The sequence below is a fragment of the Bos mutus genome, chromosome 20, assembly GCF_027580195.1.
Source record: "Bos mutus isolate GX-2022 chromosome 20, NWIPB_WYAK_1.1, whole genome shotgun sequence".
NCBI lineage: Eukaryota > Metazoa > Chordata > Mammalia > Artiodactyla > Bovidae > Bos > Bos mutus.
The window spans coordinates 30,268,542-30,288,920 of record NC_091636.1 but is presented as its reverse complement, the minus strand read 5'-3'; the positions used below and the strand labels follow the sequence as shown (position 1 = coordinate 30,288,920).

At 43.7% G+C, this 20,379-nt stretch overlaps 1 protein-coding gene across 4 annotated transcripts in view; it reads right to left on the bottom strand.

The window, feature by feature from the left end:
* Positions 1 to 4,490, bottom strand: part of ARHGEF28 (Rho guanine nucleotide exchange factor 28) — a 345,798-nt gene extending 341,308 nt beyond the window's left edge. For 3 of the 4 annotated variants that reach the window (XM_070357587.1, XM_070357588.1, XM_070357589.1), the window contains exon 1: positions 3,201 to 3,687. In XM_070357587.1, coding sequence (XP_070213688.1) covers positions 3,201 to 3,549 — 349 coding nt within the window. In that variant the 5' untranslated portion in view covers positions 3,550 to 3,687. Of the gene's footprint in view, positions 1 to 3,200; positions 3,688 to 3,711 lie in introns of those variants that run through there. The other variant, XM_070357593.1, reaches the window with a different exon arrangement.
* Between the last annotated feature and the right edge of the window lie 15,889 nt (positions 4,491 to 20,379).

Below are 20,379 nucleotides of genomic sequence, written 5' to 3'. Positions count from 1 at the left end.
TCCTCCAGCAACCCTAGAGGGCAGGTTACAGGGATTATCCCCATTTCACAGATGTGAAACCTGAGGTAGAGGGAGGCGACAGAGTCAGGTCCATCTCATGAGACGGACTGGCCCCAGAGTCCCCACTCTTAACCACTTGGTGATAATTTATAAAGGATAAATGCTTTAAATTATAAAATAACGGAAGAAGAGGCGCAAGCCTTGAAAAGGGCACGATCGCTAGTGTATGATAATGAATCTAAGAGCTAAACCATACATTTTGTTGATATATGCAATATATTTCATGCTTTTTTTAAGGGATTTTGTGTCTGAGAGAAACATAGAAAGCATATTAACATTTTAAGCATTTTTAAAGGTAAAATGATCATGTACACAACAGTCAAAGTCTGCCACTTGAAACAGGCAGTGTATCTGAGTGCTGGTTCTACTCATGCTATTATGTAAAGCGAAGGTGTCGCCCGTCTTCTCCTATGCTGGCCTTCATTCTCGGCTAGGAGGCACTCCTTTTACATCAACCCTCTCCAGAAATCAAACCTCAAAATACCAAATTGAGGATTAAAATAAGAGACTGTACCTCTGAAGATTACTTTTTTTTTATAAAAATGTCCAAAATCAAGATCACTGGAACAAATGCCCAATATTCAATTATGTTTCACTCTCCTTCATACTAAAAATGTCAAATCTCATTACCTTGGTTATCCAGGAGAAAAAGTCCAGGAGCAATCATGGTAGAAATAAGAAAATTACAATTGTGCCCAAGATCAAATTTCAAGAGATAAATTGCAGTCAAGCTAAGAAGATGCACTGTCACAGAAAAAAGTTACCTGACATTTTATCAGCCAAAAGTCTTAGTGTTGAGTGTGGAGAGGCCCACTCAAAATGCAACAGATCCTAAAAATTCTAAAATCAGCAAAGTATTGCCTTAGATATGAACCCCACAGTACAGAGAATCAAAGCAGAGAGCAGAGCCAGGCATACAATAGGTCCTCAAATATTTGTCAAATACATATAAGAAAATGTTCATCAAAAGAGAGAAACATGATAGAGACTGCCAGAATGCAAAATAGCAAGTGACGCTGCTTAGAGGTTTTAAGAACTTTTAAATACCAAGATGATAGCACAAGAACTAAGGATTATATAGACTGGACAAAAATGGCAGAGTACCATCCAATCAGGGCAAAATGCTCTGTGATCTAGTACCTGACCTGTACTTCTTAAGAAAAATAACTCTTAAGCCCAGCCTGGCCTAAGGGAGGGATCTGGACCCAAGCCCTACAACGTGGCATAATATTTGCAGTACAACTCTAACATGGCAGAATTCCCTGAATTTGGTGCACTTCCATTATAACACTGTTTTTAATTTAGAACTCTCAACAGGAGTTGCTGGGCTTGACCCATCTCTTCATAACAAATTCAAGGTCCCGCTAAAGCAACATAAATACAGATGCAATTAAACAAAAACCACATAAATCAGGTCTGCCATATCTGATCAGTAAATTAAAGCATAATAAAATTACAGTTGGCCTGGCAGTTTGAGAGTAATCTGGACTCTATGCAGTACCATTCTAGCTATATTCCAATTGCAAGGGGTTTTCCGACATTTATACCATAAATCTTTTTTCTGGGGAGTCACACTTGGTCATAAACTCTGGCTGAATGTGAAGTTAGAGCTTTAAGTACCAGTATAGGGGCTACCAATTCTGTACAGAATCCTTAATATAGAAGTAATATTATAGTCCTTTATGTTTTAATACCTCTTTAGAACACATTTCCTTTTCTCATATACCAAAGGAGGTCACGTAACAGAGCTCACCTGAAATTCCTGCGAAATTTAAGTCTGAGCCCCAAGAGTAGTTTCTTATAAAAGCACAATGAGAAAATATTCCAGACTCTTCTGCAGTACTCACATGATTAAGCAAACAAACAAAAAAAAGGTGTGAAACACAAGTGAGGAACCTGATGAAATTTCACAGAGCCTTAGTTACCAACTACTGTTTTCCTCTCTACCTTTAAGTGTTTCTAAACTGCTTAAGGGACAGGAGAGGTGCTTCAAAGGAAAGTCTAAGGACACACCTGTTACATAACCTGTTCTTGGTTGACCAGGTTATGTGGCTTTGATAAGGAAGAAAACATAATCAGAAGCAGGACAAACACTAATTCTCTGTTCTGCCTTCTCACATTAGCCAGGGCATTCACCTGAGTCACATGCCCAATAGCTAGCTCTGTGCCTCAGTTTCTCTAGTCACTAACCATGAGGTCTGCTGCTATCCAAATTCCTACTGGATCAAAGTCAATGAGCACAACACTCATACAGAAAGTCCACAAAGGAATATTAAACTGAAATGCTATGTGGTGTAAGAAAAAAGCCAAAGGTTTTTGCAGTAGTCATTTGTTTTCCTCCAAATAACTCCATAGGAGTCAGCTTGGCCATAAATCAGGATAAGGTAAATACCTATGTGCTTTAAGAATGCACATATAAAAACTCAAGACAGATAAATTTAAAAGCTTCCCAGGTAAAGCTGTCACTGCTTGGACTATCCTGTTCAAAGATCAACCCACAGAACCCAAGAGAACAGGTCTTTGATTTTTTGTTGTGAAAAAAAGGACTTCAATTCCCCTGACATCTTCAAGGCCTAGAACACAAGATGGCAAAGCTTTAGAAAACCTGGGGCCCCATGGGACCCCAAATGATCAATTCTGTCTAAACATCTTACATTTTCTTATTTTTTATCTATTGGTGGGGGTCTGCTGATAAAACCTCTTTAACTCTGGATCTGCAGAGGTCTATCGCTACCCAGGCAGGGGTCAAGAAGGGAGACGCTGCGCAAACACAGATGTTGCTGCCAGCTGAAACCAAGGAGAGGGACAGGGGCTGCAATGGGTTCCTAGGGAGGCAGATGGATTCTCTCCTGGAAATCTAACTGGTGTCTGGGAAACGAGAGCTGGGTTTCCAAGGCGGCCTGAGCACCCAGCTTCTACAGAGCCCTTCATAGGCGAGGAAGCCTCCTTGGCGCCAGCACAGGACGTCATCATGCCCCACCGTGGAAAACTCCCAGCACTGGAACGTTAGGGGACCACCACGCACACCCCAGGTTCCCAGTGGAAAAGAGACCCACAAAATAATCCTGTGGAAGTCCAAAGGAATTCTGGCCGCGTCTCCTAACCAGGATAACTATAGATACCTTTTAAAGCACACTTACGTTTCCACGCGAAAGAAACGTTGGCGCTTATGTCCTGAGCGGAATTTCGCTCGCTCTGCTGCTCTCCGGGGACCCGCCGCGCACCCCTCACCCCGGAGCCAGGCACTGATGGGAGGGGCGATCCCAGCTTTCGAGGCTCTCTCTTCTCCACCGCAGGAAGACCGCTGATTTCCCCGGCACCCGAACGACAGAGACCCAGCTTCCACCCACCCATCCCCGGTCCCCGGAGCGGGGCCGGCAGGGGGCGAGAGGGGCCGCGCGGCCGGGGAACCCCGCGCTCCGCTGCCGCCGCCGCGCCGCCTCTGCACTTGTTGCAGTCCCCGAGGGGCCGGGAGGCGGCGGCGGCCATCCTTCGCGCCGCTGAGCCCGCGGCAGCACCTCCTCCCACCCCCTGGAGACCCTGGACCCTGGAGAAAGTAGCTCCGCGACGGCGAACTCAGGTGAGGCGGGCAAACTTTTCCGCCCCGAGGGGCCGGGGGACGCGAGGATGGAGCCCCCAAAGAGCACTTACCCAGAGCTGCAGCCCCACAGCCTCCGGCGCCCGAGCGAGGCGCTGCCCCACGCCCAGCCCGCGGGCGCCCGGAACGCGCCGCCCGAGCCTGGGAGGCTCTCCCCAAGCGGCCCACGCCCGGCGGCTGCGGCGCGGCCCGGCCGGCGCGAGGGGGCGGAGCCGAAGCCGCGCTCCGGGGCCGGGCTGGCTGCGCCCGCCGCTGAGGACGCCCCGCTCTCTCCGCGCCTGCCGGCTGCCGCTGGATCCGGCATCACATGGCCCGGCCTGCCCGCCGCCGCGCCCGACACGGGCTCCAGGAGGAAACCTGAAGCTGCCGTACCGCGCGGGCTCCGCCGGCCCCCTCCCGCCGCCGGCGGCCGCTCGCCTGGGCCTCCCTCCCCCGGCCCCCAGCACCAAGACCGGGAGAGGCTGCGGGACCGCGGGCGCGAGGTTGCGCCCGGATGGCGGCGCCCGCGCGCCCCGGATCCCACTGGAGTCAGGGGCCGGCTGCCCGCGCCTGAAAGGAGATGTGCAGGGCCCGAGGAAGGCCCAGCCTGCCCTCGGCCAAAAGCCACCACCGTTGTGACTGAACGTGCTCCAGTTCTTACCTAAACATCAGTAGACGCCTCTTGTTTCTCGAGGCTCACGATCCTCCAGCCCAGAGCTTCACCAGCTGTGTGATTCTCTGCGTGTTCACGCCCGCAAGGGGCTCATTAGAAGTCATCATAATTCTGACCAGTGCAAATTCGATGAGTGAAACAGGGCACCCAAAGCTGGTGCTTTGGGACAACCCAGAAGGATGGGTTGGGGAGGGAGTTGGGAGGGGGGTTCAGGATAGGGGGACACATGTACACCCGTGGCTGATTCATGTCGATGTATGGCAAAAACCACCACAATATTGTAAAGTAATTAGTCTCCAAATAAAATAAAAATTAACTTTTTAAAAAAGAATCAACAAAAAATAAAATTAAAATCAGAATTTTTAAAAAAAGTCATCATAATTCAAAAACATAAAAATCCTGTTACTTACCATTAACAGCAATATGAGAGGGAATCCCTTACCATCCACGGCGCTTTTCTGGTTAGAACTGATCACAACCCCAAGCAGAGAAGCCTCTCCATCAACCAGGCCTTCCTAAAAGTGATTTCAGATAATGATAGCAGTTTTAAAGACAAAAGTACCCATTTGATCTTTCTCATAATTAGATAGTGAAGGACAGGGAAGCCCGGCATGCTGCAATCCATGGGGTCGAAAAGAGTCTAACTAGACTTACCAAGTAAACAACAACCCATTTGATTTTTCTCATAATTACCTTGAGTCTTTGTTTTGGTTTTCCTATAAAGACCTGTCAGAACCAGACAGAACAGGACAGGGGAGTAGGCCAAAGGAACTGTATACCAAGACACCCCTTCACCAGCTGTCACCAACACCCCTCCCAGGCGGTGGTCAATTTCGCCTCCCTGTCCGTCCTCACCTTGCCCAGGCCACCTTGCAGACAGGGCAGCCAGAGCAAGAGGGCAAAGCTGAAGAGGAGAGCAAGAAAACCCTGCCTTGTGTCCAAAGTCACAAAGGTCCAGCCTTTTGCCTTGATAAAGGGGCCCCAGCCTGTCATTGCACACTAGACCTCATGCTACAATCCCACCTCCTATTTCACAGATCTGGGACCCCAAGGCCTGGCCTCAGGCATAGCCTTTTAAAGACAAGTAAGTTCCTGCCCATTGCCAGGTCTTCAAAGTACTGGACAAAAAATAAAAACAATAATATTGTTTTCAAAACTAAAACATACTTCCAACCATAAATGTCTGCTGGAGTTGAGATGAACCAACACACTGGACAAAAATGGTTTCCAATCCATGGTGAGCAAAAGCTTGGATGGATTAGTGGCCTTAGTTGTTATGCTCCTTTTTGCTTCTGCTAAGTTGCTTCAGTCATGTCCGACTCTGTGCGACACCATAGACGGCAGCCCACCAGGCTTCCCCGTCCCTGGGATTCTCCAGGCAAGAACACTGGAGTGGGTTGCCATTTCCTTCTCCAATGCATGAAAGTGAAAAGTGAAAGTGAAGTCTCTCAGTCGTATCCAACTCTTAGCAACCCCATGGACTGCAGCCTACCAGACTCCTCCATTCATGGGACTTTCCAGGCAAGAGTACTGGAGTGGGGTGCCATTGCCTTCTCCATATGCTCCTTTCTACATCACCTCAGTTCAGTTCAGTCACTCAGTCGTGTCCGACTCTTTGCAACCCCATGAACCACAGCACGCCAGGCCTCCCTGTCCATCACTAACTCCTGGAGTGTACCTAAACTCATGTCCATTGAGTCAGTGGTGCCATCCAACCATCTCATCCTCTGTCCTCCCCTTCTCCTGCCCTCAATCTTTCCCAGCATCAGGGTCTTTTCAAATGAGTCAGGCTCTTCGCATCAGGTAGCCAAAGGATTGGAGTTTCAGCTTCAACATCAGTCCTTCCAATGAACACCCAGGACTGATCTCCTTTAGGATGGACTGGTTGGATCTCCTTGCAGTCCAAGGGACTCTCGAGAGTCTTCTCCAACACCACAGTTCAAAAGCATCAATTCTTTGGCACTCAGCTTTCTTTATAGTACAACTCTCACATCCATACATGACTACTGGAAAAATCATAGCCTTGACTAGACGGACCTTTGTTGACAAGGTAAAGTCTCTGCTTTTTAATATGCTGTCTGCTGCTACTGCTAAGTCGCTTCAGTCGTGTCCGACTCTGTGCGACCCCATAGACGGCAGCCCACCAGGCTCCGCTGTCCCTGGGATTCTCCAGGCAAATGTGCTATCTAGGTTGGTCATAACTTTCCTTCCAAGGAGTAAGCATCTTAATTTCATGGCTGCAATCACCATCTGCAGTGATTTTGGAACCCAAAAAAATAAAGTCAGCCACTGTTTCTACTGTTTCCCCATCTATTTGCCAGGAAGTGATGGGACTGGATGCGATGATCTTAGTTTTCTGAATGCTGAGCTTTAAGCTAACTTTTTCACTCTCCTCTTTCACTTTCATCAAGAGGTTTGTTAGGTCTTCTTCACTTTCTGCCCTAAGGGTGGTGTCATCTGCATATCTGAGGTTATTGATATTTCTCCCAGCCCAGTGTTTCTCATGATGTACTCTGCATATAAGTTAAATAAGTAGGGTGACAATATACAGCCTTGACGTACTCCCTTTCCTATTTGGAACCAGTCTGTTGTTCCATGTCCAGTTCTAATTGTTGCTTCCTGACCTGCATATAGGTTTCTCAAGAGGCAGTTCAGTGGTCTGGTATTCCCATCTCTTTCAGAATTTTCCACAGTTTATTGTGATCCACACAGTCAAAGGCTTTGGCATAGTCAATAAAGCAGAAATAGATGTTTTTCTGGAACTCTCTTGCTTTTTCCATGATCCAGAGGATGTTGGCAATTTGATCTCTGGTTCCTCTGCCTTTCCTAAAACCAGCTTGAACATCTGGAACTTCATGGTTCACGTATTGCTGAAGCCTGGCTTGGAGAATTTTGAGCATTACTTTGCTAGCATGTGCTGCTGCTGCTGCTAAGTCGCTTCAGTCGTATCTGACTCTGTGTGACCCCATAGACGGCAGCCCACCAGGCTCCCCCATCCCTGGGATTCTCCAGGCAAGAACACTGGAGTGAGTTGCCATTTCCTTCTCCAATGCATGAAAGTGAAAAGTGAAAGTGAAGTCGCTCAGTCATGTCCAACTCTTAGCGACCCTATGGACTGCAGCCTACCAGGCTCTTCCAACCATGGGATTTTCCAGGCAAGAGTACTGGAGTGGATTGCCATTGCCTTCTCTGACTAGCGTGTGAGATGAGTACAATTATGCAGTAGTTTGAGCATTCTTTGGCTTTGCCTTTTTTAGGGATTGGAATGAAAACTGACCTTTTCCAGTCCTGTGGTCACTGCAGAGTTTTCCAAATTTGCTGACATATTGAGTGCAGCACTTTCACAGCATCATCTTTTAGGATTTGAAATAGCTCAACTGGAATTCCATCACCTCCACTAACTTTGTTTGTAGTGATGCTTCCTAAGGCCCACTTGACTTCACATTCCAGAATGTCTGGCTCAAGGTGAATGATCACACCATCGTGATTATCTGGAGAGTGAACATTTTTTTTGTACAGTTCTTCTGTGTATTCTTGACACCTCTTCTATGTCACTAGTACTGTGCATTTTCTGCTTTCTTTCTCCCCTCTCCTTTTTTTCAGTACTTCTGTCAGACAAGAAAATAAGAAAATGTGGGAGGAGGACCAACTATTATTAGACGTTACCCCCAAACCCCTTCTCCACTAAAATGAAACAAACAAGCAAAACTAGTGTTGTGGAACCCTCAGCACCTGAGGACATATAATCATGCTATCTGCAGTTTTCTTGTCTTCTCTTAAGCTCTGAGCTTGATCAATATTTAAATAAGTACCTGGCTTCAACTTCTGCTGGTTCAAATATTAAGCAAAGTGTACTCTAGCACCTTAAAAGAAGCCTGTGAATGTATGGAGCAGGAAACTATCAATTGTATAAATAGTCCCTGTGTCTGATTGATTTTGTTGCTCCAGATATAGGTCACTCAGGACACTGAGACAGTGCTAAGCTTGGCTGGGATGGCATTTGTTTAGAATTCAAAGACTATTCTCTGGCCCCAGAGAAGGGTCATTCAGCCAACAAGAAAACAGGTTGGTAATTCAGTTGGGAAAATTCTTGCTGGGACAGTGAGTATTAGGCCAGTGTCCCAGCTCATCTCTGTCTTTTCTAGTTATTCAGTCTCCATTCGTCCTTACAGACTTCAGTCAGAGCTCGTCCATAAATCCTTTCTTCGTTGTCCGGTTTCTGCCAGCCTCTGAACTTTGGCAAAGCTTAATGATCTTACCACGCAGTTTAGCACCTGATTCTATTCTCTGTCATGTGTTGGACTATTACAGTTACTTATCCTCTTCGCTTGTCATTTCAAGGGCAAAGACTGTCTCTTACCCTAGTAATCTCCAAAGTCCTAACACAGGCACCTCTGGAGTATTTAATATTTGTTTTTTTAAAGTGCACTATCATATCAGTTATTCAGATTGGAAAAATATATATCATAATTTTCAAACTTTTCTTTAATGGAATATAACCACTCCAAATTCTATTAGCTACTTAATTCTTTCCTGCTCTTCATTCTATTTCCTTTGCCAGTAATTCTCAAAGATTGAATAACATTGTAAATCTAATGTTTGGACATAGCAGTTGGGAAATTTTCAATGTTTCCTAAATAAAAGCATGATACTAGAAGACTATAGATTTGGGGTTGGGGGGACAAGTTTTGGAACTAGAAATAAGATGAGCTTGGGAAGAGCCAACCTTTCTAAGTCTCCATTTCCTCAACTGTTAAATGAGCATAAGAATAGTATTTATTATCATTGTGAAGATTAAATGACTGAAGGTGATTATGGGACATTTAATAAGGATGCAGGAAATGGTGGCAATTAATATTTCAGGGTATGGATATATTAGGAGAACACTTCAGAGCTTTGAGAATTAATAGAGCATGTCAGACTCTGAGGTAAGAAACTAGTTCTGGATTATACACTTGATTGCTCAGACTGAGAAGGTTTTGGGAAACACAGAGAAAAGAAGCCAAAATGATCAAAACCAGAGGAAAAAATCTTGTGGGGAATGTCTCACAGTTCTCATACTGGCTACACATTAGCATCACCTTAGAAGCTTTAAAAGTAAGACCTTGATTCCCACAATCCTACCCTACACCAATTATTTCAGAATCTCTAGAGGATGAGGCCCACACATTGAGATTTTGGGCGCTTTTGTTTGGGTTGTATTTTTTTTTTTTAAGCTCTCTCCAGGTGATTCCAATGATCTGCCAAAGTTGGAAACAGCTGGACTGAAAAACTGAATTAATTACCCCTGGAGAAGGGTAAGAGCTAGCCCGCGATTATACGAGGTTAAGGGAATCAACTCTTTCATTTCTACTAATAATGAACCATCCTGTTTAAATTGCAGGCCCGTGGTGCTTCAGGGTAACGTGCATGTGAATTACCTGCAGATTTGTCAGAATGCAGATTCTGACTCAGTGTCAGATGGAGGCTGATACTCTGCATTTCTGACCAGCTCCAGGCGGTGCCACTGCTGCTGGCCTGTGGACCATACTCCGAGCAGCCAAATGAGAGATCCAAAGTGTCCCGTTAGGAACAAAAAGAGAGAAATATTCATATTGTTAGAAGTCTTGACATTTCTGAATATTTTCAATCAATGAATATTTATTGTACACCAATGGAGGCTAAAGCTCCACTGCTTTGGCCACCTGATGCAAAGAGCCAAATCACAGGAAAAGCCCCTGATGCTGGGAAGATTGAGGGCAAGAGAAGGGGGCAACAGAGGATGCGATGGTTGGATGGTAGCACCGACTCAATGGACATGAGTTTGAGCAAGCTCCAGGAGATAGTGAAGGACAGAGAAGCCTGGCGTGCTACAGTCCGTGGGATCACAAGGAGTCGGGCAAAATGACTGAACAACAACCACTATGTATAAAATATATTTTGCAATCTTTTAAGAAAAGATAATTTCCAGCCAGTTTTGAGTGTGAAGACTTCCCTAAAGTGAAGGTACAACCTCTCAAACAGAGCCAATGTCTCCACCAGGTAGAGCAGTTTCAGCGCCCAAGCCCACTACACTATTAGAAGCCAGCAAGCTGTTTTAATTTATTTTATAAGAGAAGAAAAAAGATGAACTTTCAGGTCAAAGAAAATGTTCTAACATATTAGTATATTTGACTTTGTGACAGTGGAGTCTTAAACTGTAATTATTTTACTTCATTTTTTATGGAGGAAGTGACCTGTGAAGGCAAAAGTGCCTAGGGCCCACGAAAGTCCACAGCCATAACGTGGCTATGCTCTGTTTCAGTCCCAGGTAGTTTTAGGAAAGCACACCAAGCCTGTTGTGGTTGATATTTGCATACTGATATTTACATGAACAGGAAAATGGGGAAGACATAAATTGCCCCTTGACTGGAGTCAGCCCGAACACCCTACAGAGTTCATCACTTCCCATGTGCGTCATTTGAGGAACTGCAGGGATGCTCCATGGACAAAACACTGTTCCTCATCAGCTGGTTTCTACCATTGGAGACTTTTTCCACCTCCAGAGCCACTCTATAGCAGCTCACACTATCTAGAGACCCTTCCTTTGTAACACTGACCTTCTTTCAACTCCAGTTCTTTTTGCCTTCCAGATCTAGGACCCCATCTCAGGAACTCATCAGGGGGATTTTCTTCAAAAAGAAAAAAACGTAATGATGAGATTCCATTTTATAAGAAACATCAATTCTAATCAGTTCCTAAAAGTGTAAATGTAGCCATTTATGGCTAAACAATATCACCTTCATCACTATTATTCAATACATTAACCTCAACAAAAATTACTGATTGTTTTACTGTCCATTACTATAGCCATAAGTCACATGATACTACTTAATTAAAATGAAATAAAATCTAAAAATCAGTTCCTCATTGCACGAGCCATGTTTTGAGTGCTCAGTAGCCACATGTACCCATTGGACAACACTGATACAGAACATTTCCATCATTGCAGAAAGTTCCATTAGATAGTGATGTTTCAAGGATTTCAAGTAAAGAGGGGCCCACCCTTCCTGGACCCTCTGAAATGCAAGGCCAGTTGAGGACGTATGCAGACTCTAGCCCAGGCACATTTTTTGATTCCTATTTGTGAGCTAGTTTCCAGCTGCCCAGATCAACAGTTTCTTTCCTCTTTTCTAAACCACCCATGCCAGGCTTTCTAGAAAATGAACATTTTGTTGAAATTCCCTTGCCCTTCAAGAAATCTAGCCTTTTTTGACTTGAGAAGTGCATTAAATTCTATTCTTGATCCATCTAAGGAACGGCAAAGATTTTTCCCAGGATCTCTAACAGTTTTTATCCTAAAAAGTGATTGTTTATTTGCATCACTGGTTTGTTTAGGTTTTATTCTTGTAAAATGACTCTACTCTAGCTGTCCTCAAGTTGTTGTTGACTTCTTAACTTTTAAACTAACTCCAAGGCCCCTTTTTGATCTCCCAGGCAGTCCCGTGTAAGGCAGGCCAGCTGGATAATGCCCCAAATGCATGTGTCTGTAAATCTCCCATCATCAGCAATTTTGCTTCCAAGAGCACTGCTGGAGAGCTCAGGTATGAGGTACGGGGCAGAACAACTCACTATCCAATATTTCTCCAATCCCCTAACACCTGCTGAGTACTCACATGAAAATATTAAATCCCAAGTCTTCACAGTTATATAACATAAGCCCTGAAAAAACAGAGTTGATAACTGAGATTCTAACACCATTTTAATTAGGTAGAGAGGAGGTAATACAGGTGGGAAATAATGTGTGTGCAGCTGTCACATGGGCTGTAATTATGTTTAAGGCTTCTGGTGACATGACAGATGGTGAGAACGCAGCTTCAGTGTTCTGCACATGATGTCATTTGGAAGCCTTAAAAAGCACGTATAGCTTTGGGCAGCTATTACTCATTAAAGAGGATTGAGATCCTGTTTTTCCATTTACAAAGGGCAGGCAGAGGAAGGGAAAAGACAGGAAAATCTATAAATAAAATTAGTATGAATCAGTCCCCCCCATAAAAAAATTTTTTATAAATATATTTTAACTCAGTTTTTTCATTCAGACGCATTTGATTGCTCCTAAAATATAACCCAACAACTAAGTTTGGAATCTTGCCACTAAAGAATCCAAGAATTGCTTAACAGCCTAAGTTCAATGTCCTGAAATTTCTGAATCCAACTCAAAAGACAAAGATAGTTAATGCTAAGTGTAATTCACAAGAACTGTTGTGCTATTTTCCATTCTGCAAATACTCCATCCCCATTCAGCCCTGAAGTTGTATATTTTGGCAGAGCTTTTCCTTTGGACTTTAAGGGGGCGGGTAGGGCAAGTAAGCTTATGCAGGTCCTGAGACTCCAACTCAGATAAACAGACTTAAGAATCATCCATAATGTACCAAGGAAAATTGAAAGACTTGGGAAAAAATAGAGTCCAAAAATAACACGCCTTTAACTCTTTTTGTTTTGCAATAATATAGTGTCCTATCCAGAGCCCTGCCATAAAAGGATGTTGTTCTATCAAAGTAAATGTCTTAAATGACCACTCGCTGACATTATTGCATAGTGTAAATAATTCATTTTTAATTTTGAAAAATCATTTCAGCCATAGATGACATGGAAAGCAACCACGACAGAAGTGATGGACAAGCTCAGGGCTTACAAGATGGCCTCGGCCTTCTTCTAGACCAGGGCCCAGCAAACTTCCTCTAAAAGGGCCAAATAATAAATATTTTAGGCTTTGTGGACTGTATGGTCTCTGTCAAAACTACTCTGCTACTGTAGTACAAAAATAGTGAGCCACAATATGGAAACAAATGAACTTGTCTGGGTTCCAGAAATCTGTGTTTACAAAAGCAAAGTGGGCCAGATTTGCCCCACAGGCTGTAGTCTGCCTGCCCGCTGCTGTAGACCACTGGAATATCACGGGGAGCTTTAAAAACCACTGAAGCCTGCATATTGTCTCAAATATGGACAATTATATTTCTATAAGAAAAGCCACACTATGACAAAGAGTCCAAAATTTAACTATAGAATTAAACTAAAGAAATTAAAATTTAAGCTATAGGGAAGAAAAATAAAACAGACACAGTGCAAGGAAGAAAACAGAACTTTCCATCAGTTTAGTTCAGTTGCTCAGTCATGTCCAACTCTTTGCAACCCCATAGACTGCAGCAAGCCAGGCTTCCGTGTCCATCACCAACTCCTAGAGCTTGCTCAAAATCATGTCCATCAAGGTGGTGATGCCATCCATCTCATCCTCTGTTGTCCCCTTCTTCTCCTGCCTTCAATCTTTCCCAGCATCGGGGTCTTTTCAAATGAGTCAGCCCTTTGCATCAGGTGGCCAAAGTGTTGGAGTTTCAGCTTCAGCATCAGTCCTTCCAATGAATATTCAGGTTTTATTTCCTTTAGGATTGATTGGTTTGATCTCCTTGCAGTCTAAGGAACTTTCAAGAGTCTTTTCCAACAACACAGTTCAAAAGCATCAATTCTTCAGCACTCAGCTTTCTTTATGGTCCAACTCTCACATCCATACACGACTACAGGAAAAACAATAGCTTTGACTAGACGGACCTTTGTTGGCAAAGTAATGTCTCTGCTTTTTAATATGCTGTCTAGGTTGGTCATAGCTTTTCTTCCAAGGAGCAACTGTCCTTTAATTTCATGGGTGCGATCACCATCTGCAGTGATTTTGGAGCCCAAAAAAATAAAGTCTCCCAATGTTTCTATTGTTTCCCCGTCTATTTGCCATGAAGTGATGGGACCAGATGCCATGATCTTCATTTTTTGAATGTTGAGTTTTAGCCAGCTTTTTCACTCTCCTCTCTTACTTTCATCAAGAGGCTCTTTAGTTCCATAAATTTCTATAAATTCTCATTAGTACATTCCAGAGGTATAAAATGAAATAATGTGTCTATCAAATAAGAACAGGAAGCTATGAAAAGGGGACAGAGGACAAAAAAGTATATTTAGACATGAAAAAATAAGGTAGTAAAGTTTAAAAACTTCAACACAAGGTTGAAGACAACGTTGAGAAAATATTCCAGAAAGTTTAAGAAAAGGCAAATGCTAGAGAAAAGGGAACCCTCCTACCTTGCTGGTGGGAATGTAAACTGGTACAGCCGCTAAGGAAAACAGTATGGAGGTTCCTTAAAAAGCTAAAAATAGAGTTAATGTGTTATACAGCAGTCCTCAACATTCAGAAAACTAGGATTATGGCATCCGGTCCAATCACTTCATGGCAAATAGATGGGGAAACAGTGGAAACAGTGGCTGACTTTATTTTTCTGGGCTCCAAAATCACTGCAGATGGTGATTGCACCCATGAAACTAAAAGATGCTGACTCCTTGGAAGGAAAGTTATGACCAACCTAAACAGCATATTAAAAAGAAGAGACATTACTCTGCCAACAAAGGTCCATCTAGTCAAGGCTATGGTTTTTCCAGTGGTCATGTATGGATGTGAGAGCTGGACTATAAAGAAAGCTGAGTGCCAAAGAATTGATGCTTAAACTGTGGTGTTGGAGAAGACTCTTGAGAGTCCCTTGGACTGCAAGGAGATCCAACCAGTCCATCCTAAAGGAGATCAGTCCTGGGTGTTCATTGGAAGGACTGATGTTGAAGCTGAAACTCCAATACTTTGGCCACCTGATGCAAAGAGCTGACTCATTTGAAAAGACCCTGATGCTGGGAAAGATTGAGGGCAGGAGGAGAAGGGGACGACAGAGGGTGAGATAGCTGGATGGCATCACCAACTCAATGGCCATGGGTTTGGGTGGACTCCAGGAGTTGGTGATAGACAGGGAGGCCTGGTGTGCTGTGGTTCATGGGGTCGCAAAGAGTCGGACACAACTGAGCAACTGAACTGAACTGAACTGAACAGCAGTCCCACACCCGGACATACATCTGGAAAAGACCAAGACTCTAATTCAAAAAGATGCATGCAACTCAATGTCCACAGCAGCGCTATTTACAATAGTCAAAATATGGAAGCAGCCTAAGTGTCCATCAACAGATGAATGCATAAAGATGTGGTATATATCTACAATGAAATAATACTTAATAATTAAAAAAGAATGAATTATCACCATTTGCAGCAGTATGGATGAACCTGGAGAATATCATACTAAGTGAAGTCAGACAAAGATAGATATTATATGACATCACTTAAATGTGGAATCTTAAAAAATGATACAAATGAATCATATATAATATATATACAAAACTGAATCACTTTGCTGTAAATCCAAAACTAACACAACACTGTTAATCAACTATACTTCAATTTTTTTCATAAAGGCAAATGCACAGAAAATGTGAAGTAAAAAATAAAAGTTTTTAAGGATTAAGCTCACATATTCAACATACTACTAAAAAAAGCTACAAGAGAAGAAAGAAAGGAGAGTGAAAGAAAGTATCAAAGATACATTTTTTTCAGCTCTGAATTCAGAGAAATATGTCTGCTCTAAAAATGTGTCCTAAAGGCATATGACTCAGATGAGGCCCACAAGCACCAACAGGCACTGCCAGGCCCTTCAGGAGCAGTGGCCAGGACTTCAGTGGCATCGCCGCCTGGAACTGTGCAGAGTGTCAAAGCCTGGGAGCTTAGAGGACAGAGACCAATGAAGACCGGAGCAGTCAAAGATGCTTCATGGAGGAAGTAAGCCTTGAAGGATGATAAAGGCAGAAAGGAGAACAGTATAAGCCAAACAGCTAGTAAGAGAGAAGACATGGATCCTAATGAGCATGCAGCATTGAGGCAAAGGTGAGGACAGGGGTCCATCTACCGTCTAGACGGACTAGACATCTAGATTAGAGATACCATGTTAGTTAAGATTAGGTTTGGCTGCATACAACACAAAACTCACACAACAGTGGTTTAAATAAGAGAGAGGTTTAATTTTCTTTCATGTCAAGGGAGCTCAGAGATATATTGTCCTCATCAGCTTCATCATCATCATCAGGGCCTCAGACCCCTTCCTTCTTGCTTTACCATCTTTACACTGCTTCCAGTCTTCAAGGTAGCCTCATAATTGCAACATGGCTACTATAGCACCAGCCATCATATCTATGTTCCACATAGCAGGAAGAAGGAAGGAGCAAGGGAAAGGGGCATACCTCCCAGATCAACCAGCCTCTTTTGAAGCTTCCTGGAATCTATACCCAACAACCTCCACTTATATATCATTAGGTACCACTGGCAATTACAGGAGGCTGGAAATGTGTAGGCTTTTTAAGCTGGGCACACTGGTGTTCCTATTAATATAAGATTTCTAGAAGAAAAGAAGAAAGACTGTTAACCATCTTGCTAAGTGATTAGGTTAAACTGTAAAGGTTTTTGAAAACAAGGCAGACAAAAGAATTTATATTTGAAAAGGGGAGAAGAAATTAGCAAGTTACCTATCACTCATAAAAAGTAGTTTTAAAATTGAACGACCTTAGAGTTTTAAAAGTATAGAAGAAATAAAACTGAAAAATAAATGAGAAACACACTGCTGCTGCTGCTGCTGCTAAGTCGCTTCAGTTGTGTCCGACTCTGTGCGACCCCATAGACGGCAGCCCACCAGGCTCCCCCGTCCCTGGGATTCTCCAGGCAAGAACACTGGAGTGGGTTGCCATTTCCTTCTCCAATGCATGAAAGGGAAAAGTGAAAGTGAAGTCGCTCAGTTGTGTCCAACCCTCAGCGACCCCATGGACTGCAGCCTTCCAGGCTCCTCCATCCATGGGATTTTCCAGGCAAGAGTACTGGAGTGGGGTGCCATTGCCTTCTCCAGAGATACACACTAACAGATACTTATTTTTGAGAGTAGATAAAATATTAGTTACACAATTAAATGAATATACTTAATATTATTGAACTATATACCTAAAATGGTTAAGATAGTAAATATGTTAGGTCTGTTTTACTACAATTAAAATTTTTAAAAATTTTAAGTAGCTAATTTCTAATTTTGTAGTTACATATCTGAACTTACAAAAATGTGTGGCACAGCTCCATTAAGAAACTTTGACATTTCTCCAATTTTCTAAATAGGTATAGTAACACTTAACCATGTACCCCTTATACTACCCGTACAGGGTAGACTTCTGGTCTGCATGTGACGACAGAAGTCAGCCTTTGTCCCTTCTCACCCATATACTCACGGTGCCTTGAAGATACCACTGTAACAATAGCTACCACACTATGCTTTAATTGATTGCTAATCATGTTGCTGGTTAAGAGACAGTGTTGAGTAGAAAGAGCAGCCTTTGTCATCAGACAGACCTAACTTTCCCCTTGCTAACTATTTTCCTCTAGCAAGTTAACTTTCAAGATGTGCTTCAGTTACCCTCAATGTGAAGAACATAACATGAACCTTACGTGCATTTTTGAGACTCTGGTGAGGACTGGAGCTCGTACTCAGCCAGAACTTGGTGAAATGGTAGACTTCATTATTGTTTATGTCTTCCTTTCTGGATTCAAAGGTCTTCTAAAGGACTTACTTATCTCTTTGTGAACCCCTAGTGTCAACACAATACTGGAAGCCTTGACAATAGCCATTTCAGCAAACAGAATTGTCAACTGTGGCTCAGAGGTTAAAGCGTCTACCCGCAATGCAGGAGACCGGGGTTCAATCCCTGGATCCAGAAGATCCCCTGGAGAAGGAAATGGCAATCCACTCCAGTATTCTTGCCTGGAGAATCCCATGGACAGAGGAGCCTGGTAGGCTACAGTCCACAGGGTCGCAAAGAGTCGGACACGACTGAGTGACTTCACATACACAGACATTCATGAAAGTTCTAAAGCCAGCAGCACACAGACCAGCCCACAGCAGTGCAGTGAACGTCACTGGCGCATGGCAGTACCCCAGAGTCAGGAGGGAAGCTACGGGGACTAAACTTCTCCAGGGACAGCAAGCGACATTGTGGAATTCTCCTTGTGGGACATTTGAAATTCTGAGATTCTAGACAGCTAACAATTGTTGCTTATTTTCCTTTTTTATGCGTCATAGTTTATAAATATGTTTTACATTAACGATGTTTCCTTTAGGTGCACTGAGGCAAGGTATTCACTTTAGACTGCTTCCTGAGAAACACCCACAGACAGCCCCTTGTGGGACACAGAGATGCATTCAAGCCTGACCAGTCCCATCTGTGTTCCCTCCTTTGGAGACTCCACCTACATCAACATCTTCTATGTATGTTTGTGAAGTAAGAAGCACAAAGCCTCTGCACAAGCTCCCCAGACCCTCCCTTGTTTAATATAAGTCAAATTTCTAAAGCACAGAGCACCACACCCTAATCCCTTCGGTTGCAAAGCTCTTCTGTTGCTCTTGTCCTTTTATCTTTGGCCTCACCCCATCTCTTGACATTTGCACATGGGAGCATCAAATTGCAGGGCGGAAAGGGAAACGATCTGATTTCTTCTGTGTATTCAGGAAAACGACCCAGCAGCAGGGTGTGCCTGGCATGCTCTTCCCTCAATGTATTCCCTGTTGGGTTGTGGTCCCACGGTTAGGCAGAGCCAGCCATGCTCTTCAGGCCAGAGGTCTGAGCAGACATATCACCTGAAAGCCTTTTCCCCATCACTGATGCCTGGCCCCTATACCTGGAGGTACTGAGTCAGCAGAGCTGGGAACATCCTGAACATGCGTAGTTTGCAAATGCTCCCCAGGTGATTCTGTTAGGTTCTTCTCCAGCTCTGTCCTGGGGAAACACCAGCGTTCCCCATGCTTCCCTTCTGAAGAACTACTGTTGACACTGCTGCCTAAAATGCCGTTTCCTCATCAGCCACTGGTCTTATTCACCAGTGCTGTAAGGAATTTCACTATGGACCACGGCCTCAGAACCAAGACTATCACCGATGCTTAGTACACACCAGGGCTCTTATACTAACTTATTTAACCCTTACAACAACACTCCAAAATACTCGTTTTACCAAGAAAGAAACTCAGCCCGTATTCATAACCGATACCCTGCATGGCCTCTTGCAGTGAGTTTCAAAAGCCCTCAGGGGTCATAGACTTCCTTATGGTCAAACTAACCCCAGTCACCATGCTGACCATTCCTACCTTGGTGCATCTGGCTCTCTCACCAGCCCCAGGCTTCCCATCTCTTTGGTCTGCTCAGCTGTATAAATTCTAAAAACAATATTTAAGATCTCGGTGTTTTCCTACTGATCTCCGGTCTTAGCTCAGGCTCTGCTTCCAGAAAATGTTCCTCCATGCCAAGATCGATTAGGTACCTTATCTACACTTCCCTCTTGTTCTGTGCATTTCTGGATCACTAAGCTTATTACGCAGCGTCGTGACAGTCTGTGACTGCTTCCATCTCCCTCGGCTGGGAGTTCACTAGGGTCAGGAGTACGTTTTAATCATCTTTGGTTCTCTGACATCTAGTACAAAATCTGGCAGAAGCAACAGATCACTATTTGTTGAATAAACATTGGCTTCAGTGTTACCTCCACCCCTCACCTTACAGAAAGAGGTGTCCATTCTACTCTGGAGTCTGGGCAAGAATGAACATCTTCCAACAGCCCCTTATTAAGACTTCATCTCTAGAGACGACAGACATATTCTTTGCGTCTTTTTCTATTTTCCCTTTCAAACCCTCACCCCAGTACACATATATTCCTTGTTTATGCCTAAAGTGCCAGGGACACAAAAGTCTTGCTTAATATGCAAAAGATAAGCTCCCATTCAACCTCCAACTTTTCTAACAGACAAGTCCCCTTTATCATCCCTAAATCTCTCTTTCCCACCCTACCTAGACTTGTTGGTAGGGGAACTTACTGCAACAGGTGAAAATGGGGCCTTAGGGCTTCTGGATGGAGGCTCCAAAATGTAGATGTGTGACAAATGGAAACATTTCATAGCATCTGCAACCTCAAGGTTGTAGATACAAACTCTCTTGTCTTTCTCTTTTAAAATGTGAGGTCTTTGGAATTAGTTGCTGTTTGTGAAGTAGTGGGAGCTGAGCAGGAACCGCCTGGAACCACCCAGGGGTCAAGGAGCTCAATAAGCCAAGGAAGAAGGAGCAAAGAATGGCAGGTGCTTTTCACAACTTCTCTGCAAAACTTTTCATCTGGTTTTATAGATGA